At 37.0% G+C, this 25,240-nt stretch overlaps 1 protein-coding gene across 7 annotated transcripts in view; it reads right to left on the bottom strand.

Moving 5' to 3' along the window:
* Positions 1-2,918: 2,918 nt before the first annotated feature.
* Positions 2,919-25,240, bottom strand: part of RanBPM (Ran-binding protein M) — a 51,500-nt gene continuing 29,178 nt past the window's right edge. For 6 of the 7 annotated variants that reach the window (XM_022069324.2, XM_087343552.1, XM_087343550.1 and 3 more), the window contains exons 4-9: positions 22,922-23,106; positions 20,268-20,380; positions 18,694-19,260; positions 17,053-17,204; positions 12,475-12,586; positions 2,919-6,891 (exon numbers count right to left, since the gene is read on the bottom strand). In XM_022069324.2, coding sequence (XP_021925016.2) covers positions 6,758-6,891; positions 12,475-12,586; positions 17,053-17,204; positions 18,694-19,260; positions 20,268-20,380; positions 22,922-23,106 — 1,263 coding nt within the window. In that variant the 3' untranslated portion in view covers positions 2,919-6,757. The remainder of the gene's footprint in view (positions 6,892-12,474; positions 12,587-17,052; positions 17,205-18,693; positions 19,261-20,267; positions 20,381-22,921; positions 23,107-25,240) is intronic. The other variant, XM_087343549.1, reaches the window with a different exon arrangement.

Below are 25,240 nucleotides of genomic sequence, written 5' to 3'. Positions count from 1 at the left end.
AGTTCTATGAACATACTATTCATTAACAGGCTAATATGCTGTCATGGGTAATTCATCATTAATTGACAAGACTGGTTGGAACTTATAACCAGATGCATAAAACCTGAAGCTGAAATATGTGTCTCATAAACTATATCATAGTTCCATAAAGTTCTGCATGCATGCATATTCAGAGGAATTTTCAATATGTCAGACCTACCAACACTTTTTGTATGTGCTGGAAAATAAGGTAATGAAAACCATGGACTTGCTACATTACACTGACAGACTCTTCAATAGAGCTTATACCTTAAGAGACTTAGAAGCCTGGAGATTTATTCTTGTAGAGTAGGGAAATTTGTGTCTGTTTTATATATATCCTTGTTAATTTATTTTGTCATTAACTTGAACATAACTTACAAAATATACAGGCATAAGTACAAAAAATTATCATCAATGTGTGTCATAATATTGATTTGCAACAGTGATCCATTTGCAATTCATGGCGAGTATATACATAACACACAAAGGACAAAATTACTTTCCACTGCAATGTAAATACATAAAATCCAAAATAATTAGATCATAAGACCAGGAAATGGAGTCTATGTGAAGGTCTGGAGATTCCTCTATTCTGATGAACACTGACAAGAATCCTTACAGAGAACTTGGTTTGTAAGGACTCCAGCCAAAAACCAGAAAGTGGCAAAACTACCCACAATCCAGAAACAATTTCTAAATTATTAACTATATATATATATAAAACAGAACAAGAAACCAAGAACCTCTTTTAAAGACGTTTTGGCAGTTAATGCTGGAATAGGTCTGAAGAATACAAAGATGAAAACAATTATGACTGTGGTTTGCAGTCTCCTGGGGTATGATGGCACATAGTACTGTAGGTGGTTACCAGCACTTCTACCCTGAAGGCAGTGCAGAAGACCATGATCTACAATTATTCCATCACTGAGAAAACTTCAAAATGTTACAATTATGGCTATTAGTTATTTAAGTTAGATGTGGAAGGAAGCCTGCTTCAAGGAACTGTCCTTACTTCACAGTACTCAACTTGAAAGAACAAGATGTGAATGTGTACTCCAAAGTTCCTATTTTAATAGTAGTACAGTGCAAAAGGATGTTTTCATAGAAGAAGATGTTACAAATCTACATACAAGACTTGCTAAGAAAAGGCAGGTCGTGTTTAAGTTGTTATACTGATGACAAGCTGGCGATTGTGTAAATATTACTGTTCTCATCATCAATTACAACTTGTTTATAAAATTCATTCTTTTTTTAAGAAAATACAGTTTAATCTCAGTATAATGTAAAATAGGGATTATACTGTAATTTCAACCAAAATTAAAATTATGAAAGTAGCTCAAATGCTGGATAGATGGGCAAGTATGACCTGACCATGATGATCCCATTAGGCATTTGAAGCAAAATTAAATAACTACTGTTCTAGACAAAAACAGAGTAAACTGTAAAAATATATTTGCTGAAACAATGTGCAATATTAAGTTTTGTCATAACAGAGGGTGGCTAGTCCATTAGTTCAATTGTTATGCATCTGATGAGTATTCAGATTTGTGGCTCAATTATTGATTAGTTTAGGAATTTCTTCAGTGTTTTCAAGTGAATGCCAGAAGAGTACCTTGAAACAGGTCACATCTGCTGCCTCAGCTGTGAACCCAATGAAGATTTTGTCAAGTGATTCTTGCTCTGAAGTGTGCCTGGTAAATTCTGAGTTAAAATATGGCACCCTTCTGGCAGTAGCAGTTCAATTAGAAATCCCTTTTGGAGGCAAAATAGAAATGCTGTCTGTAACCTGTTTTGCTAAGATAAGCACTTGGACAGGTAGCATATGTCCATGTGAAAATGAAGATGCTGGAAGTCATGCAAGCCTCACAAATCAGCTTATAGCAAGGCCTTTACAATGATATGATGATGCAATGTGTAGGTTAGAGCTTCCACCCTGCATTCATACTACACTTACAGTCTACAGTGCCACTTGGAGTTCTGTGGCATATGGTTATTGTATGTTAACCTACTATAGCTGACTGGCAATATTAAATTGTGCAAGAGTAATAGCAGAATATGCAGCAGCAGCTGTTCTGGCATTTTTCTAAAAGTGGTCACAATCTGAACATGAAATAACTTGGATCAAACTGTACACACACACACTGAGTAATCTATAATACTTTCTCATACAATCTGTTGTGACTTTGGAGTTGAATGGTATATTCCAGTGGAGTACACATACCAGTTGTGCTCTTTGCTATTTTGCAACCTCACTGACCTTGATGTCTGTTTATTACATACAGGGTAAATGTTCAGTATCATTAAATTTTTATCTTGTGCAGTTCTACACAACACATTAAAGTCTTTTGTGCTGTCTTCTTTCAAGCACTTGGTATGGAAAATATGAGCTACTACAATGTATGCTGTGCATATAAGAGAAAGTAGTTAGTTTGACTGTATACAGCCTTGTAAAAACACAGTAAATGCAGTACAGTAATGTCCATAAATTAAAGTATGAAATAAGACATAGGATGAAGGAAAACAGAGATGGCATTTGCTGGCATGTATAACCTAATAAAGTTACCAGCTCAAACATCTGCTGCAGTACCAAATAAAGACTGACATCTTCATTAAGAGTGTCCAATGGTTGTTGCGTGGGACTGCATAAAAAACTGTAGGCAGTGAGCACTGACTCTGTATACAAATCTTTTGTTGAAAGCCAATTTTATAACATATCACAATGCAGAATAAAAACATTCATTATCCACTGTATCAAAAAACATTTAAAATAGAAGTTATAGGTATTAATGCAGTGTAAACATTTTTTGTACTATGTTCCTGTTTTGAGAAAAGCTCAAATTGGGCTTCTTGTAATACAGGGGCTGTAACTAACCAGTACAATAAAACTGCTTGACCAATCAAAGTAAACAGTGTCTTTATTTTCTAAACAGAGACTCACCACATAAAGTAAGAGCCATTCCTAGAGTAGAGCAAGTAGGGCAGCACCCAGGGCCCCACATAGTGATATCATGAAATATGTACGCAAAACTTCTTGGGCACCACCCCAGCTTTGAGGATAAAAAAATTATACATCAATTAAGTAGGATTTGATGTTTTCATGGCAGTTAGTCTGAAGATGGCTGTCTTCTGGATTGTTGCGCCATGTAGTCAGGTAGAAGTTTACCTATGTTTCGGAGGTCCTTGCTGCTTCCATCATCAGGGCAATGAGTAAAGTATTATTTTGGTACGTCACTCATCACTCTGATGATGGAAGGTTATATGCTAATGTACAGTAGTTGCATGCAGATTCTCAATGGTGATTCATGTTAGATGGTATTGTGAATCAACAAGATCTTTGTATTCTTACTGTGACACTGTATAGAACTGGAAATCTGTGAACAGGCAGTAACGTTTCTTTCAATAGATATGTGTGCTTGCATGCCACAGGAACACAGCCAGATAGTGAATGTATAGCTCAAACCTCAGAAAAGACCCAAAAAATAAATTCACAAAACATAATTAAAATGTCATATTCTATAAAATGTTAAGAGCCACACATTAGTTGATTTTCACTGGTCCTTACATTCCCTTACAAATGGCTCTGCACAACAGTGTGCCACTGAAAATGAGCCTATCAGTGATGTACCAAAATAATACCAGACAAATTGCTGTCCTAATTCTGATAAAATTTAAAATGTTACTGAAAAATAAAAACTGTAAAACACCTGGTAGTAATGAAATTAATAATGAATTGAGGAAACTTAGAAAGCAGACCAGAATAAACTTTCCAGGAAGAAGTCAAGTTTCACAGTTACTTCTACAACCAATGACAGAGCAAACTGATAAAACTCATACATGACCTACTTAATAGGTGAACAGGTTGGTATATTCTTGGGCGTAATTAAGATGTTAATTCAGTTTTGGAAAGAGAAAAACAAGTAATGAATTTTATGAGTACCTGAGTATCATAAAATCACTTTGGCACCACAAATTTATTGCAGGTAAATAATTTGAAACATCACTAATTCATATCTGTTGCTTAAGTTCTTGGATTAGTGAATAATGAACTTAAATGTTTTAAAATTGCTCATGTCAGTCTAACCCAGTTTTCTGCAACCAGTTTGCGACAGAATTTTATATGAAATTGTATATTCACATATTATAGTTAGAAGGCAAAATCTTATCTTTTATAATTATAATTCATAATGCACACACACACACACACACACAGGTTCATCAGTAGTTTTATTCAACATGTGTTATGTTTTGTTTTCATATGTCTACATTTTGAAAGAGCAAGGATATGTAGACATATAATTATGGCCATGTATAATTTCATACCCCCTTTCATGAGGCAAAATTTTGTGGTGTGCTGAAACATGCCTTTTGACATATTAGGGTATGCTGCAGATGAAAAATGGTTGCAGAACACTGGTCTAACTTACTAATTACATCACAAGTTGAAATTTTGAAAATAAAAGTTAAATCACAATATGGTGCCTGCATGACAGCTGAAAAATTTGTTACAGTGGATGTAAAAGTTAAACATAGTGACACTTAACTTTTAAGTGTCTTTGGTTTTGCACATAAGATAAGTGGGAATAAGAGCAATGGCCAGACAAATGCCCATAAGTACACTGACAGAAGGTGAACACAGAGAAAGCACTGAATGCTGTGATACAATGGTTAGCTCTCATACTTTATATTTTGGAGGTCCCAGGTTCAATTTTTGGCCCAAAGAGCAGATAAACTGACTGAAGTTTTTCATGTCTATATTCAGATCCCTACCAGATGCTGGGACAGAACCATAAATTATGACTGGCTGGTTCCTTCCACATCCTTTCAAATTCTTCATTCACAATCCATCATTTGATGCAGAATAGCCAATTATAAAAGCATCATTACATAAACGATGAAACCATAACATTTGAGTTCTTCTATGCTTCTCAAGGGGCCATTATTCCAGAAAGTCTGTTCTACTTTAATCTCATGTAATACAAGTACACATTAACTACTGCCTTTTGGAAGTGTTTTACGATAAATTTCTTAATGTCAATACAAGGTAGTCTGTTTTAGTATCACTAATATTTGTGAAGTTTAATGTGCAAAATCAAAGCAAAATTAGTGATATTGGCTTTCAAGATAAACTGTACAGAAACTATTGGGAAATACTATAAGATTCTTTGTGTGGATAAACTAACATTTCATTTCTTCTGCATGTCATAATGTGGAACACAACAATTTATTATATTCTGTATTATGGAATTCTTATTCAGAAATACTTTCTTTCTAAACATTTTTTTCTTTATATACCACAACTCACTCTTCCTTCAATATATTTACATTTTCCTCAGGACATAATCTTTACACAGGTCTGCCAACCTGTGACTACAGTGTAACACCCTCAGTCAACTCTATTCCATTCATACAATTTAAAGAGATGATATATAAACAATTTTTATTCTCACCTATGATTTACTGAAGTTGGTTCAAAACTCTACCAACACAAAATTTGATACGTTAGTGTTTCTATGTGACAATTCTTCTCACTGTCTGATGATGCAATGTATTATGCATGCATGTACATCTTACAGTGAAGGATCTATTACAGGGAGTGTAACATATCTGGATTTCAGTTAAAATTAATTAGTTTTTCCCGTGATATTTACTAAGTGATTCTGAAAACTTACAAATGTTGCTATCTTTACAATCAAGTAGAGGTAAGAATACACATCAGTATGATCTATGCCAATATTCACATCACAGAATTAACTCCTGTCCACCACACAGGTAACAAAGAACAGTATAAAATTAAAGGTTGGTAGGAAGAATCAGTTTCACTAGTAGTGAATCAGAATTATTAGTTTTTTTTGTGAATGAAATTGCTCTTGTTCTGACATTTCTCATTCCTCTTTAACTTTATTCTTATGAAGTTCTTCAAATTAGTTTGTCACTATCTAATAAAATGTGTTTACAATTAATAAAAGTCGGAAAGAGCTAAAATGCTAATTTTATTCCTTTGTATCAAACATATAGCAGCTGTTTACTGAAATTAATACAAACAAAGGAAACTTCTATGCCATTGTTAAGAAATGGTAGTACAAAACACAGCAATGCTCAAAAATAAAATCCTTTCCAACCCTCTGCAAACACTGCAGTAAAACAATGCCTCTTTCTTTGTAACCTAACAATGCAAGTAAAATACCACCTAAGGCAGGATTTGACATCTAAACTTTCAATGAAACAAGAGGGCTCACAGCCCCAGGTAGTAAGTTTACAATAAAGTATATACACAATACATCATTCTAAACAGATCGTTCAGAGCCATGCAAATATCTAGTTATCACCCACAATTACATCTGGGGGTTACACACACATTGTTAAGTTTAGACTCACCCATATTATTGTTCTTGGTCTCTACTCAGCAATGTTATCACACATTGAACAAGGGTATCTCAGTTCCTAATAAACTCTATATAGCAATGCATTGGGCCAATTATAATTAAAAATCTCACACTTTCAAAACAAAGGGTAAATCAAAACCTCAGAGCCAGAAGATAAATGGCCTGTGCAAGGCAGCGTCCTGTACAAACATGCCAACAATATGCTCCTATCACCAATGCTACATACAGACCCATTCCTCATTTAGGCACTGAGCACTTTTCTGAGGCAATAAATAACGAGATCTTTTGATGATGTGATAAGATTCAAAGGGAAATGAGAGTGCTGATACAAAGTCCTTTGCTCTGCATACCAGTCAGTGTTGCAGGAGGTCATCAACACTGGCAAAGGCACATGAGCCCAGTCCTGATCGTGACATCAACCTCACAAGCTCCTGAGCGTGAGCCAAGGCCACTTCCAGTGGTGGCCGCCGTGGCAAGTTGCTAGATTCTGTGTTAACACACAATAAAATACATCATATGAATTATGGTAAATTATGTACAATAAATCACTTATGAATACTTTTTGTTATACAAGTATACCCTGATTTAAACATCTAAACTTTGTGTTTTCACATATTTGCAGGTTTTTATTAGGAACATCCCTTATTTATATGTCCTCAGTTTATGTGTTTTCATTGTTAGGAATGTATCCTGTTTACATATCACATACCCATATCTACATAGTACATTCCACAACCTGCACTGACTTACTTAGAAGTTCATGTCTGACTTACAAAGTAAGTCATGTTGAACTCCTAAGTTGAGTATTAAACACGTGTTCATAGGGTAACGGCATGCAGAGCCAATTTAATGTTATATTTATATGTTTAAATGCTTTTCCGATGTTATGAAAATGTAATTTCAGTTTTAAATAACCAGATGTTCATAATCACCATTCAAAAACAGAAATAAATCAGATTTATCCATATTTGCATTACACAGAGCTCTTCAGGAAGGCAAATGCCATGTAGCTTGGGGAATACACAGGGCTTGAAAAATTATGCCAAGTCCTATTCACTGAAGTAAAAATTCATTCATCATCCTAAAGCCTTTTCAAAATACATATCATCATCATAAGACAATTTTATACACTACTGTTGGGACATCTGTGACAAGTTCTGCAAGCAAAACCAATAAACAATAAGGCAATGCAAAAACATAAACTGCATTACTGTTTTTAAAAGTCTGTAATCTGCTCACTTACCTGTATGTACATGAACAATTTTACCTTCCTTTATTTGGCCACTCTATGGTTGCCATCATAGAAAATAATCTTAAAGGTATTGCCAATATAAAATGTGCGTGAAATGCACCAGAAACTCCTCTCCATTTTTAAAACTACTGGCATCTAGCAAAGGTGCACAACAACAACAACAACCATCTGGGTCATTTGAAATTAAACTTCAGGAGTTTTTGTGTTAACTGGTGTGGATGTGAAGTTCTAAGAATGCTGCAATTTTGTTCTCTGTATCACTTTGAAAGTGTAATGTTCTTCTGTGCTCACTCTGTATATTCATAACGTCAGTAGCTCAGACTATGTAGAATCATATGATAAGATGAATGAATAGGAAAGAAGCATTCATGGCCTAGTTTAAGGTACTATCCTGGCATTTACCTGGATAAACCAAGGGGAACCAGAAGACCAGTTATACTGACAGGTGTCAGTATAACTGGTCTCCAAGCTGAAATTTAAAGCTGGGACCATCCAAATAAGAAGCAGAAGTGTCAATCACTCAGCTATGACATCTGGTCAGTAGATCCATGAATGTTGTTTTATTTTATGCACCTTCCTTCTGTTTGTGCTGAACCATTTGGAGAGCACTGTCACACATTATGTAGTCTTCAAACTGCACTTCCAAGATAATGTAAACTATGCCACTTATCCTCTTTATTTTCTGTGAGTTTCACAGCAGTCATCACTGCTGCTGACATGAACAATCCAAAAACCACACCTTACAAGGCAGTTCTTGACTGTAATGGGTTTTATTAACTGCCAAGCTTCTTATATGAAGTGCACTGCAGCAAACACATCTAAATTGATAATGTTGACGCACTGATAATGGAAATGGGAGAAGTAATAAAGAGGACAGAAAAGATTAAATATCTAGGAGCGATGATAGGGGACCATGGGATGTATGGAATTGAAACAGAGGAAAGAATAAAACAAGGAAGGAGACTCATAGGAGCCCTCAACCCAATATTATGGGACAAAAATATCACAAAAAGAACGAAAGTGAAAATATATAAAACGATGATTCAAAGCGTGGCTCCATATGGAGCAGAAATTTGGTAACTTTCGGGGGAAAAAAAAAGTTGAGAATAATGGAAATGTATTTCCTAAGAAGAGTGGCTGGAATTTCCAGAAGAGAGAGAGTGAGGAACGAAAGGATTGAAGAAATCATGAGGGTGGATCGAGATATAATTGAGGAGATAGAGAAAAGACAACTGATTTGGTATGGACACGTGCAAAGGATGGAGGAGGAAAGGTTACCAAAAAAGACTATGAAATGGCAACCATAAGAGAGAAGGAAGAGAGGAAGACCGAGACCAGGATGGAGCGACAGAATTACAAGAACCATGACAGAACAATGGGAAAATAGAGAAGAATGGAAGAAAATATTAGGCACCGGAAGACCGAAGTAATGGTGAAGAAGAAGAAGGTCTTCTGGATCTTCAACCCCTAAGATGGACAGAGCATGTTTCTCCAAACTGTACATACACGTCCACACGGTGTTATACGAAGTGCGATCGGAAAGTTTACAGACTGCGCCTATAAAAACCCGTACACTTATCTCAGGTATTAAATTCATCCATCACCCTCGAAGTAGTTCCCCTGGGAGTGAACACAACGATCCCAGCGCCGCTGCCAAGCCTGGAAGCATCCCTGGAAATCTTTCTTTGTCAGCCTGTCAAGCACCATCTGCGATTCTGCCTGAATCTCTTCTATCGTCTCAAATCTCCTTCCCTTTAGCTGAATTTTCATCTTTGGGAAGAGGAAGAAGTCACACAGAGCTAAATCCGGCGAATAAGGAGGATGCAGGATGACGGCCATGGTGTTTGAGGCCAAAAACTGCCGAACTTTGAGGGCGGTGTGCGCTGGCGCGTTGTCATGATGCGTCGCATGTGGAGTTCTTCCTTTAGAATCAGCTGACAGGTCCCATAGCCTATCCCAACAATGTCGCACAAGTCGTTGATGGTACGACGTCGATCTTCGTGAATGGCCTGCCGAATCTTCGTAACATTTTCGGGCGTTGTGCTCGAAGATGGTCGTCCAGAACGCTCGTCATCATCGACAGAGGTTCGGCCATTTTTAAAACGTGAATGCCACACAAAAGTTTGTGCACGACCCATTGCGGACTCCCCAAATGCTTGCTTTAGCATTTCATAGGTAGTCTTGAAACTTTCTGATCGCACCTCGTATGAAGGTAAAAGCAGTGAAACAATGATTTAACTCTTTAAAGTCCAGGGGTCCCATATGCACCACCGAATTGGATATTCAGTAACTCTGCAATTTGCACAGTTTACTCTTTGTATATAGAGCTTTTATTTCTCTAAGATTATATACCAATCGACCTATGTAATGGAGACTTCAAACGGTTAAACACAGAGTGACTTCTGTCGGCAGGCGAAAGATATAAACTCATCCTTTAACGTGTCTCCACGGGCACTATGAAGCAAAAACATTTGTCGTTTTGTTATCCATTTCGAAAATCTTGCGTATCACTTCAAGATGCATGCCTTGTTTTCTGACCGCCCCTCGTATCTTACGGATGGGTATAAGTTGTGTAGAAGTGATCATGTGCTCAAAATGAACTTTCCGACCGCACCTCGTAGCCATGAGAATCTCAAATAAACACATCCAGCCTTATCTTTGTAGCATCCCGGAGCAGTCTGCCATCCATCATGGCTACAGCCTTCTGAATCAGCTGCTTTCTCTAATGGCACTTAAATGCCAGAATGATACCAAAATCAAAAGACATAACCTCAAGCAAAATCTGGTGGAAAGATCAAAATTAGCCCAACATGCATGCAAAGAAGGTAATTAAATGTCTTAGAAAGGAGCTGGGGTTTTACAAATTGAACCAAACAACATTTTCAGCATTTGAAAGGAAACAGACCACATCTCTGTTGATCTGATTAGTCAACCCAGCTTGAACAAATCTCCCACACGGATTCCTGTTATCAGCAATGAAGTTGGCAAGTTCTAACACAGTTTAGTCTAATTATTTACTTCACAGAATGAATTTCACACTTGCTTGTGTAAGAATTCTGCATAATCTATTAGAAATGTTTTATCTGCTAGTCTTTATTGGTATGCAACACATAGTTTAAATTTTAATATTTGCCATAACTTTTTGTGTTGTCATATCCTGTTTCATGGGTTCTTGAAGTTTCCATGTTGTGATTTTAACTTTTAGTTTACCCCCTATTTTTTTGTTCTATTTCATGGACTGTGGTTGGAATATAGACAAGGTCTTAGGTAAAAGGTCTTACCTATACTGTTATAATTTCTAGGATAGCTTCTTCATCATAGTGTTTTAACTTAGGATGGAGACAAATGTAAATTTTAATTAAAATTAGGATGAAAGATAATGTAATGATGCAACATCCTCACAAACCATCATGTCTAAAACATGGACACATTATTAATTTTACATTATTCTTATCTGAGACTGCTAGTAATATTAAAAGGTGTATTCCATAATGTTTTTAATCTTCATTGGTATGTTCTTCTTTACTTCAAATATTTTACTTACACTTTACATTTTAATGGGCTGCAGTTTGCTGTCAAACAGCGCTCTGTGTACCAGCCCATATAAGGCAAACACACCAAACTGAATAGGGTCAAAACAAGTCTCATATATTTTCTTTTATAACAAGAATTTATCAGCATATTTTGCTTCAAACCTTCAATCCAATCAGAATTTGTATCTTCATACATAACTTATCCAAAAATTCATTATTTATCACCAAAAACCTAAATTGTAATATAGATTTCATACTGCTGCTATGCTTGTTTACACCTTCAAAAAAAAGCTTACTTTTACAGAAAGTTAATATTTTCCAAGATCTATTTCCAAAATTTCTGTGCCTATAAGTCACTGCCACTTCAGAAGATTGTACAGCCATTACAACACCAATCACCAAAGTGCTTGCATGCTTCAAGGCCATGGAAGGACATCAACCACATTTACCACATAGCATTAAATCACCAGTACAGCATTTCTAGCTTTACCATGCTACGAGTTCTGATCTATCTTCACTCGCCTCAGCTACAATGTTTGTGTTGTAATGTCATATGAGTTTTATACAACCCTGAAACATGCAATTTGGTATTGGATACGTCAGATGTTTATTAATGATGGCAAAAAAAATAATTAAAAAGGGGTGGATTACAGGGGCATGTTGCTCATACCACAATTCATAAAAATCTGTCTACTGGTTCACAAATTATTGAGGACAGGGATAGATATATGCATATGATGATACTACATGCACAATTTTCCTCATAAATAAAGACACTTGGCTAGAAGCTACATACCACTATTACTGCAGTCTGCTAATTTGCAATATACCAGGGGTTCTCAACCTTTTAATACACATGGCAACATTAACATTTTCTTACTTTTCTTAATTTCTCATGTTATGTATGACAACAATTTATTGAAACTTGTGATAATTTAATAAAATACTGCTAACTTACTATCACACATACATGTACTCAATAATACCCTTTACCATAAATGTTTGTTTATTCTCATTTATTAATAATTTAAAAGTTCATGGGATCTGCTGAATTAAGGCTATAACAATTTTTTACAGTGATACAATATTCTACAAAAATATAAGTGGGCCACAGAAAACAAATCATCAGGCTGTAAGTTAAGAACCCCTGTATTGTACAGCGTAGATGGCAGTATATACAATACATTTCCAAAATTCAGGTTAAGCTAAGTTTGAGTTGTAAATAACAAGTGCTGATAACAAACCTAGCTTTCAATCAGTGATTAATGTACTATAACATGATTACCTAGAATGGCAGAATTGAGAACGGCACACACAGTCTCTCTCTGAACTGGATCCAGCTGCCAACCAACAGGGCTGCTCCAAGGATTTGAATATGCTAGTAAGCTAAAGGCATCCTGTGGTAAAAAAATGTATCAACCAAGCAAATCACATATAGAATATAAATTAGCCAGATATAACAGTTCATTTGGTACACTAAATATAATATTAAAACTCTGATCATTCCACTTCATTTAATTTACTTGAAAACCTATAAAAAAGTAATTAAAATGTCAAAGTAAATGACCCAAATGTGCAACAAAAGTCTTGTATAGGTATATACTCCATCCTCGACCAATATATAAACTATTGCAACTTTTATCCAGCAACATATCACAATTGTCAAAGTAGCTAATATCACCTAACAGACAGTCATCCCACAGTTGCCAATGTATGCCAATCAATCAACAACAAAAACGTGGATAAATCCCTATTAAAACTACATACGGTTATAGCAGTGACAATATGCCTATGGAAGTGAAATGTGCCCAATGGACTGGTCCATTCTAATTAAAATCTCCCTTGATCAAGCCATCTCTTTATATCTTGGATCACCCTATTAACTCAGAACTCTCCTTATTAATTTTCATTCATCCTTTCAATACGTTTCCAACCATTTAGTATGTGTTCTTTGCACAATGTGCATAAAATAGAATGCAAGTGTGCATGTATGTGTGCACACGTGTGCGCATGTCCATCTGTTTGCCTGTCCACATGATTTAACATGAAGACCATTGGACAAATTTGGATGAATTGTGGTATGGATAATATGCCACTAGAGACTAGCCTACACTCATACTCTTAATTTCCTACAATCAGTAATACCAACATTGTGTATGAACAAATGTGAGGTGGGATTGACACTATCATCATACTTTACATTCACTGATCAGTTTGTAATAAAAAATCAAGGTCATCTGAATCTATGCTGCTCTGTCAACAATCAGTTTCTCATAAACAACTGAATCAGCAGAGAATAGAGAAAACAACATTTAAAACATATGTTCAAGCACTTAAACATACATACATCAGATTTTTGTGAATGAGAAGTAGGAAGGTAAGAGTTAATGAATATATCTCATGTTGAACAGATATGTTTATGTGGATGGTACTTACATTAAAGCTTTGTGAAATGTATGTATGATATGGTAACTGTTTTGTTTCAGCTAGGAGCATTCAGTGTTCAAAATTTGCAAAGAATGCATGTGGAAACTCTGAGTACTCTGGTACAGATTACACCTTTCCAGTCTTCCTTCTGTAGTCTAAAATCCCACCTGTATTATTATACTTTACTATCTTCATTCCTCTGGGTGCTCAACTGCTGATACTGATCTCAGAAAACACATTTCAGTAGCATCAATACTTATGCTTTACTGTTCAAAATTCAGATCATTAGGAAAGAATAGGTTTTGCTATTGTCTTATACAATTTTGAGTATCCTTGGAGTTTTCGCATGTCAAGTCTCTTCATGTGATATTTATTCTCTGGAAGTTTAATTAATTTACTCTCTGATGAAAGACTCTCAAGTTACAAGCCATGTCAAGATGAGAGCAGAGATTGCTCTTGAAATGTTGGCAGAAGATATGGTTTATTCATGTGGCTCATAACCCGATAGTCTTTAATAAACTCGTCACCGCAAAACCTTCACATTAATTTACTGTTTTGTATATTTTAATCTTTAGGTTAATACAAATGAGATGGGAAGATAAAATATTTTGAACTGGAAAGTAGCTAGCATTTCCAGAATTAAGTCTCCTCCTAATTTCCTAGTGAATATAATTTTGATTTGTTATTGTTGTTCCCAAATATATGAACTCTGTCAGTTTCAAAGAATTATTAGCCACTCTAATATGATTTTGCCTGCCTGTCTGCTGACAGGATACTAATATGTACTTAGTTTTTCCTGATAATTCATCATAAATGAATAACAACTTTAGCCAAGCTGTTACTTAGATCAGAAGCAGGCTATACTTCACTAGACAAAATGAGAAATTAAAATATTCAACACATCTACAAAAATTAAATAACAAAAGAAATGCTTTTCTAAGACAATAGATTGCATATATGGCCAGGAATAAATCAAGTTTTAGTACCTTTAGTTATGTCTCTTCAATCTTTCTGACCTCTTCCTATCTTGGTTTAATTTCTGAGGTGGGGACACTTATGATACAAATTATGTTACTTTGAATAATAGGATATTGATGATGATGATGGTGACTGGCAGAGAGGGGCATGTGGTTTAATGTGAGCTCTGAACTATTCTTACATTTGCAAAGTTTTGCCTTTGTCAGAGGTGTGGGAAGGAAAGCGCACATATACTGGACCTGACCAGTTTCAAACAAAAGGCACATAACATCGAGTGCCCATCAATAGAATATCCAAAGTTGCCTGGCATTAGAAATCATGAAAAAGAACAGGTACTTGTAGCTAAAGAAGAATAACTGACCAAAGGTAAGATAAGGTATGGCTGACAGACAAAAATGGTATATTTTGTATAACAAAAACCAAGCACTTGAAATTTTTAGAGTCCAAATCCAAAAGCAATGTAAGCATACAGCTGGTGTCACAATTCCAGTCTTTTATAATCTCTTTGTACTTGTTGGTATGTGGTTTTTCTGTATCTTCCATTAACTACAATGACTTATACCAGATGTCTGTTAAATATACGAGGTGCGATCGGAAACTTTCCAGACTGTGTCAATAGAGGGCGAACCGGATGTAGTACGAGCTTCTGCCGCTAGGGGGTGCGGCCTACATTCATAGTGAATCAGTGTGCCAGCCGGCATCATCGAATTAGCATTTGTTTCTTAGTTACGGGCGTTTCGGTAGTGCATTACACTGACTCTCCTGCGATTTCGGAATGGCGGATTTTCATGAACAAATCAAATTTTGCCAAAGACTCGCCAAAACGGCTACGGAAACCTATGAAATGCTAAAGCAAGCATTTGGGGAGTCCGCAATGGGTCGTGCACAAACTTTTGTGTGGCATTCACGTTTTAAAAATGGCCGAACCTCTGTCGATGATGACGAGCGTTCTGGACAACCATCTTCGAGCACAACGCCCGAAAATGTTACGAAGATTCGGCAGGCCATTCACGAAGATCGACGTCGTACCATCAACGACTTGTGCGACATTGTTGGGATAGGCTATGGGACCTGTCAGCTGATTCTAAAGGAAGAACTCCACATGCGACGCATCATGACAATGCGCCAGCGCACACCGCCCTCAAAGTTCGGCAGTTTTTGGCCTCAAACACCATGGCCGTCATCCTGCATCCTCCTTATTCGCCGGATTTAGCTCCGTGTGACTTCTTCCTCTTCCCAAAGATGAAAATTCAGCTAAAGGGAAGGAGATTTGAGACGATAAAAGAGATTCAGGCAGAATCGCAGATGGTGCTTGACAGGCTGACAAAGAAAGATTTCCAGGGATGCTTCCAGGCTTGGCAGCGGCGCTGGGATCGCTGTGTTCACTCCCAGGGGAACTACTTCGAGGGTGATGGATGAATTTAATACCTGAGATAAGTGTACGGGTTTTTATAGGCGCAGTCTGGAAACTTTCCGATCGCACCTCGTACACCAATATGTCTGCCTTGCCTAATCTGAAGAAAAACACAAATTAATGCTAATGACTTTTCTGAGTCCTCCGATAGCAAAACATAGGTAGAAGTTACACTTTGGTTGGTTGTTCATGTTCCTTCATAGACCAGTCAGTATGGCAGGGGACTGGCATTGATGTGAAGACGCATTTGCAAGTGCAAAGTCCTGATGTCTAAATACACATTTTATTGCATGTGTTCTATTTACACAAATAGGCCTACTCATTAAAACTGTGCACTTATTATAATTGTTTTATTTTACAAAGTATACTAATGACTTATAACAAATAAAAATTACTGCTAGCCCTTAAAGGGATGTTTTCAAGAGATGGCATCATTAATAAGATGTCCAAAATTTTTGAGCTTCAACCATGGATATCATTTATCTTGGTATGGACTCAGCATAACATGCCAGTTCCATAAACCTTGGCATCCTTATCAGAGAGGAGGTATATGAGATCTGGGACCTATAGGGAGGCCTTGATTATGGCCATCAACAAAAGAGCTCTTTAGCACAAACCTTCCATTAGATCCTATTATGTAGCGTACTGCATGGGAGGTACAGGACTGCTAGCAGATTAAGTGAATGAGGACAAAAAAGATGAGAAATGGTTGTAGTGCAAGGGTGGGTTAGGCACCCACCCCATTTACATACATATATACCGTTGACAAGCTACTGCAAATTAAATACTCACAGTATTCTACTCAACCCATTTCACACACAGTAAATGCAATACACTACTTAGAAACACCAATATCTTTGGATATAAACACTTTGGAATTTGAAGTTCCAGAAAAATATTCATTCTGCCAATTTTTGATAATGTCAGATGAAGTTTTCTGCACATAAAAGAAATGCTGTATAACAAAAGTAAGCAATATTCTATTTTAAATAATTCAGCATAGAAGAAGTTAGTGAAGAATTTGCAATAATTAAATCTATGTACCTGGAGCATTTTTTTATTGTTCTCACTCTTTCCCTGCTCTTGCCTCAGATGTAGACTCATGTTGTATAGCTCACGACCAAATTCTAACATCCGTTCAACAGCTGGCTTGCTGCCACCACACAACTGGCGACGTGCTGTTGGGGGATCTACATCTGCAACATATATTTCCCAAGGGTTTATCACACAGAAGCACTGCAGTACAACTGTAAAAGTAAAGCTGTCCACTGCATGTAATTGAGTCACTTGGGGGGGAAAGGAGGTGTAGCTCCCACTCATTCTTGACCTTGGAACTAGGTGGCATTAAGTGGTCAGTGTCACTACCCAGCAATGCTTTACCTGCAGTACCCACTGGATAGGAGGCTGGGTTGGCCTGAGAATCAGTCTGTATGTAGGGGCTGGAAGAAAAATCATTTGTCCATGCCTGGGATAAAACCCCTGTCATCCAGTAGACAGTCAAACCCTGGCTCATGCAATACAACTATACTGAATGAATATCAAACCTCTATATTTTATTATAATGATCCAAAAATTTCTGCTATCTGTAAAGGTAACCAAAAAGGATTGTGAAGATGCTGTTTGTAGTTTTCTTACACATGTTAACATACAATATGTACATCTTACCCCTACAAGTTTAGCAGCTGCCATGTTTGTATCACACATAATTAAAAAAAAGAAACAAAGTTAATTCAATGCAAATACAGTTTCTGCCTACTAATCACATCAAGAATAACAACATGTTTCACTACCAGTGACAACTTGTAATACCTTGGTTAGTAATAAAAAATCTACATTTCACTAAATAGTAAAAAGAATAAATTACAGATGTTAAAAATAAGTAAATTATGACTTGATGTACCTTTTCCTTTAAAGACAGAACATGGAAAACATGAATGACAGGTGTTTAAAAGTAAGTGAACATAAGATATATGAATGAAATGGGGAGATAAATAAATATTGACTTCTGGTAGGCAAACCTAGTATAAAGTCGTCACTTTGAAGTGGCCCCTTAAAGCCAAAGCTCGTCTGGTAATATTTAAGAATGTAGACAGTTTAAGAAAAAGTAACAACCTATTACAAATATCAACTGGTTAATGTTCTTCAAAGAAACAATTCTTGTTTACAATGAGAATCATACAAACTCATAAGTACAAAATAAAGAGTTACTTATTGTTAAGGCAGATGGTACATAGTTACCACTGTGTTTTAAAGGGTTAAGATTGTCCTTAAGAAGGTAGGTTGCAAGGGTGGGAGGCAGGCCATGCCATAGCTCAGGCAGTTCATTGCTGGCTTCTCAACATGAAGGCTTAGGTTCATGATAGGGCACTACATGTGGGATTTATGGGATACCTTCTATGAGATTTTCAAATTTCCCCTGTAAATTTATTCTGCTATTCTATATTATTAGGTTTTTGGACCTTGTCCATCATCTGATGTTATAAAAGTACACAACATTGATGGAATGGGATAAGAATCATGTCTGATGGTGCATTTTGATATTAGTGGTGTTCAACTTCCATGTTTTGCTACCAGACAACTAATAGTATAGGTAGTACATTTCAAGCACTTTCTTCTCTATTATAAATATAAGAAAATACACTCATCATGCTTCAATTTTCCTTCCCTTCACACAAGGTTACTTACCCATATCTTCTACATCATCCAGCTCTTCTTTATCTTGCTGGTGACTATTTCCATTTTGATATCCATTAGTGGCAGGTGATACAGTTTTATTTACTATTGCATGTCCATTCCTTTCATCCGGTGGTTCCATTTCCACATCACTTTCTTCCCCTATTCCTGGCGGTGGTCGAATGATGGATGAACCCCCCATAGGTTGATCGGCTGCCCCTCCACTACTCCCATTCATAGCCACATTGTTGAGGTTGTTCTCCTCAACTGTGGAGGAGTGTCCTCGACTCCGATTGTTACCGTAGCTCTTAGTAGACTGAATTACTGAGGTCTGTATAGGGCTAGTAGGACGAGGTGGTGTATTGGAGGAAGATGGATGTAGAGGAGAGAAGATACCCTGACCCCTGGGGCAACGTGGAGGACAAACCTCAGAGTCTGATCCATTTACCATTTCCACAAACTGACGGCACTTGAGCAGAAAGAGCAAATTTTGATTGTGCTCTAATAATCCTGGATATAGATTGCTTGTTGTCTCAATAGCTTCGCCCATTCGACCAGCTAAAACTAATTTTAGGATTCCTGTCAACAAAAGTAAACTTCATTCCGATGATGGGATATACATTTCCAATACAAACTCAAACATCTTGACACTCACTGATAAAAATATGAAGTAAGTAATATACACTCAATTATTCAAAATTAAAGAAACAAACAATAGCATTAGAAATGAAGTGAGCACATAAGAAAACTTATGCACTCCTTCATAACAAAAAATACTGGTCTGACCAATCCTATGCAGGTTACAAAACATTTCTACCCCTCTAAATACTTTGCACAGTATAATTACCTAAATCCTATAAAAAGGCACCTTTGTATGTCATGTATTTACTAGACTGTAAAATAAGGTTACTTAATTATCACAAGACAGAGTACATTACTCAGATGAATAAAAATGCATACAAAATCAAACACGATTAAACAATTTCTGAAATATTAACATACATATACAAAAAAATAGTCAAAATTTTGTTAGTGCTGCCACAGAAAATGTAAAAAGCCTATTATTGGGTAAATGGAGCTAGTTGTTGTTCCCTTATCACAAGCTCACACAGCTGCCATGTTGGTTGTGTTGAAAACAAAAAACAGAATTCTTTGTAAGAAAATGAATGTGTCAGCTGAATGATTAACATTTCTACTTTGTATATGGGGGACCAACATTCAATTCACAAGTTGGAAACTGCCTATCTCAACAGATTTTTGTTGTTTTACTCAGTTCCTCCATTCAAATGCTGGAATAGTACCTTAGAATAAGTAGTAAACATAACATTGGTAACCATCTACAATACTACATAGCATTACAACCCACAAAACCAGAATACCACAATTAACATCTTTACCTCAGCGAGAAAATTATATCTCAAAAATAAACAGTGAATATATATTGACAAATAATCCTCCATTAATATTTGTGTGTAAGAGTATAGAATTACTTTTCCATTTCAGTTACCACTTTTTACATCTATTCAGTATTAATCTCTTACATCATATTTAAAACTTTAAGAACACAGCCAACTGAAACCACTTACTTTGCCTATTTTTTATTGATGTTATTTCTTCGTCAAAAACCTGTCCTGTACCATGGGCAAAGGATTCTGCCGTGGCACAATACCCATGATGGACCAAATAAGTAGATACCATCCTATAAGATGAATATGTTCCTGTTAATTTGTGTAACAGACATCCAGCATCAAACAGAACCAGTTGTGCTACATTATACAATTTGCAAAGATTATAAAAAAATCTGTTATATTGTATAAATATTACACAAAAACTCTTAGTTTAGTTAGTACAGGAAAGAGAAGGAAGCATGAATAATAAATATAAGAATGAGTTTTGCGTCCCCCCCACATGAGGGTTGTCTGCTGTCTACATATATGTGGGAACAAAACAGTGTGTTGTAAAACAAGCAACAATCAGTTAGGCAAGATGATCACAGGAGCTTGAAGAATGCTTCTGATGAGGAACATTTAACAGGAACAATTGATACACAGAGTGTCCAAGGAGGAAAGGTCAATATTCTGGGAGGTCATAGTATCGGTCATTCTAAGCAAAAAAGTGTATATGTACATGTGTCCTATTCCGAACGGTTTCTGAGATATAGCTATTTCACTGTACAGTTGCAAAATTGTTGATAAGAAAGAGATATTACATACTGTTTCTAATACCGGTATTTATTGTTCAAGTGCCAAAGTTGGTACAGTTTACCTAGTATAATATATTTTTGAAAATTCCAACATCAACATCAATGTACTCTGCAACTCATGTGAGGACATGGCGCGTTGCTCGTCAGAGTGCGTCTTTACGTTCGTTTATGAGGGCGATAACATCCAATATGGATGGACAATATTGGGCGCCAAATCCAAACTACTGCACAGTGAAACAGCTCTATCTCAGAAACAATTCAGAAAAGGACACATGTACATACACACATTTTTCATTAGAATGACCAATACTACCTCCCAGAATATTGACCTTTCCTCCTGGGACACCTGTATAAGTGATCTTCCTAAAATCAGTTAGTTGAATGCAAATACAGTACTGGATACTGGACCCCCTTATCCAGAAAGCCTGGAAAGTAAGGCTTTTTGGATTTTCGAATTTTCTGGATTTTGGAACTTCATCAGTAAATCAACTTTGTTTCATATTATGTGATAACTGCATCCTCTTTGTATATCCACAATCCTCAGACTCATTGTTGGTCTTTACACATTTTAAAGGGTAAAACTAAAAGTACTAAATAAAAACTGAACTGGCAAACTCTATAATATTTCTTGAAAACTGATTAAACAAGAAAACTATAAACAATGGTGCAACTCAAAGAACTGCAAAGTGCCAGTTTTAAACAAGACAAGTATTTAAAATCAACAAGAAAATATGAATTTTAAGTCCTTCCACATTCTGGGATGCCGGATACGAGGTGAAACACTGTATTGCATAATTTGTAATAAATTAAGCAATTTTTCTCTTTGTTGACTACTTAAAAGATTAATTTTAATGCAACCTTCCTGCCTCATCTCAATTCTCAAAGTGGCCATGCTCTCCTTTGTTTTGTTATAACAAAGATAACCAAAACTTTATGATATGAAGCTTTAACGGCGGCTTTCATTAATAAAGTCTTCTCGGGCTATCAGCCGTGTTAGTTGGTGATCAATCGCCAACTAATATGGCTGATAGCCCGAGAAGACTTTATTAATAACCAAAACTGTTATCTGTTAAATTTTGGTAAAAGTAACCCAATATCAAGTTTCATGAAAATCTGTTCAGCTGTTCCCAAGACCTTACATTTTAAAATACAGGTAGAATGCAGCTACTTATTCAGATTCTTGCAATTTTTAGTTCTGAGTGTAAATAAATAGCCAACTTAATAAGATTACATAAAGAACTCAAAATTAAAGCACAATCACTGATATTATACAGGGTATACACAAAAGAATGGTGCAACTGTGACTGGCGACTCATTTTTGGATATGCTGGAAAGCTGGTTGTTACCCCAACTGAATACCAATTATGACGATTACATTCTACAACTGGACGGAGCTCCCCCCAATTTTCACAGGAATGTACAAGTGCTTCTCAATTGTGTTTTTTCACAGTGCTGGATGGGATGAGTTTGATTACCGTGTGGATGTGTGTCGTGTGACCCAGAGTGCACACATTGAAGGATTGTAATTAACACATGAGAAACTTGGACAGTTGCCGCCGCTGACGGTGTATGTTGTGCCCGTGTAAGCTGAGAAATAAATTTTTTATTAACTTTTGAAACCGCACCATTCTTTTGTGTATACTCTGTATAATATAATCAGTGGCGTAACAGCCCTCTGAGAGCCAAAGCCGACTAGCTGACACATTCACATGCCTAAGCAGAGGTGAACAATCATCCAACCAGATACAGGATGACGTGTGGTCAGCACGATGAGCCCCCAGCCATTGCTAGTTTTCATGACCGGATTACGCTACCCATTGTAGCTCCCCAAATTCCTCACGATGCTGGATTGGCACCGGTCCCATACACTGGTCGAAAATCTCATGATAAATTTCTTTCCCTGAGACTCAAACCAGGCGCATTCCGTATCACTGGTCTGAAGCATGCATGATGCCTCAAACCGTGCGACTACAGCGCAGGACCAAACACTGATATTACTACTAAAAAATTTATGACATATTATCAGGAGCAACTTACTTATGTAATGTCGCTTGCCACTCGCCTTTGTAATCAGGCACTGGGTACTGGTGTATTGTAAGTTGAGTTCGAGCTCGCAACTCACGCATCATGTCTTCGATGTCAAATACAAATGGTGCTTGGCCAAAGTTTGCATCCACTACTTCTCCTGGTGTCTGAAGTCCAACTGTTGGATACAGGTTTGGCTATGAAATGAGAGAAAATATTTACAGAGTAAAGATTGTAATATAACCGTAGAAAGTCCAATCACTTAAACACAGGTTTCTAAATTATACAATAAAAATATTTTTTCAAAACATGCACTCAATTAGTCATCACATCATTAAATCAAGATGAACTTCAAAGATCAAAATGATTATATGAATTATCTACTGAATGTTGCTGTGCCTGTACGAGGTCTGTCCAAAAAGTATCCGACTATATTTTTTTCCGCGGTAAGTAATGGCGAAAGGGTGGGGAAACTGAGCGCAGTGGTAGAAGGGACTTTCATGCGCATGCGTGATTTTTTGCTTCCTCACAGCACCGCCGGATACGTCTGTCACTGACAGATAGCGAAGTGGCGTAACACGTGCTCGTTGCATTCTCGTTTTGCTCAAGATGACGGAACGCTTGGAGTAGCGATACTGCACCAAGTTTTGTCAGAGACTTGGGGATACCCAAGCGGAAAGAATCCGCAAAATTCAGCAGGCTTTCGGCGATGATGCAATGGGGGTCACTCAAATTAAAGAGTGGTTCAACCGCTTTAAAGATGGCCGCATGTCGGCAGACAGTGACCAGCGTTTCGGGAGACCGTCAACGAGCCGAAATGCTGATGTCATTGACAAAGCGCGGACATTGATCATGGAGGACCGTCGTTTGACCGTCCGGGAAATTGCTGATGAGGATGGGATCAGCAAAGGTTCCGTAAACACGATTTTAACTGAGGATTTGGGCATGCGAAGAGTGGCGGCAAAATTTGTGCCCAAGCTGCTTTCACCGGAGCAGCAACAACTCCGCCTTGAGGTCACGCAGGACATGCTGGAGTGCGCCAACAGGGATCCTCAGTTCCTGAAGACTGTGATCACTGGTGACGAGTCTTGGGTGTACAGATATGACCGGGAAACCAAGGTCCAGTCGTCACAATGTAAGTATCCAACATCTCCGAGGCCCAAAAAGCACAACAGGTTCAGAGCAATGTGAATGTGATACTGACTGTTTTTTTCGAATTCTGGGATATTGTGCATCATGAGTATGCACCACTAGGCCAAACTGTCATTAAGGAGTACTAGCAAGAAGTCCTCCATCATCTTCATGATGCAGTTTGGCGCAAGAGACCGGAGCACGCAACTGGCAGCTGCATCATGACAACGCCCCAGCTCATTCATCACACCTGATCCAGGGTTTCCTGGCCAAGCACGGCATTCCGCAGGTTCGCCAGGCTCCCTACTCTCCTGACATGGCTCCTTGTGATTTCTGGCTGTTCCTGAGAATGAAGACACCGCTAAAAGGCTCCCATTTTGACAGCCGCGAGGACATCATACAGAATGCAATGGCACATCTGCACACCATTCCAAAACAAGCCTTCCAGAATTGCTTCCGGTGATGGAAAGACTGCTGGGCTAAGTGTGTGTGGAGTCGCAAGGGGCCTACTTTGAAGGGGATTAGGTATTGTAACCCCCCAGATAGAGAACTTTGTTTTCCAGGCCCAAGGTTGGATACTTTTTGGACAGACCTCATACATAGGTTTTATCTTTGAAACTACTAAACATATTTTGATGAGATCTGGTATCACATATGTGTACTAAAAGTTGCAGGATGAATTAATTTTTAAATCTGAGGTTCTCATGTTGGTGAAGATGTCATTGTTTAAATCCAATATGGTGTGCAAAATAGTGAAGAACACACTTGAAAATGAGGCCCTGTGAAACATTTCTAAAAATATAATACATGTGGTTCTACATAAAAAACAGCCTCATATCCATGTATCTTTACATTATCTTCTAAAATGTTCTTTGTCTTTAAATTCATCATAATTACTGCATTACACATATTATTCACTATCATTATAAGAAACTTAAAGTATGCAACATATGCACTTGAACAAAGATTATAATATAGGATTTATAGTATGTAGTATAGTATAGTAGCTCTTTGCTGAATCCATTGCTACATTATGCAAATCATTTCAGAAACTCCAAGTACAGTGAACTGAAGAATAAATTGATCACATTTAGATCAATAAATATTGCATATCAATCAATTACAATCACATTATATTATTATTATTATTATTATTATTATTTAGTGTTCTGTCTGACGACCGGTCTATTGTTCTGCCCA

This window comes from Zootermopsis nevadensis, unplaced genomic scaffold (genome assembly GCF_977971745.1).
Source record: "Zootermopsis nevadensis isolate Lab colony 2312 unplaced genomic scaffold, Znev_1.0 Znev_ptg000006l, whole genome shotgun sequence".
Lineage (NCBI taxonomy): Eukaryota > Metazoa > Arthropoda > Insecta > Blattodea > Termopsidae > Zootermopsis > Zootermopsis nevadensis.
This window is presented reverse-complemented; position numbering and strand designations above follow the sequence as displayed.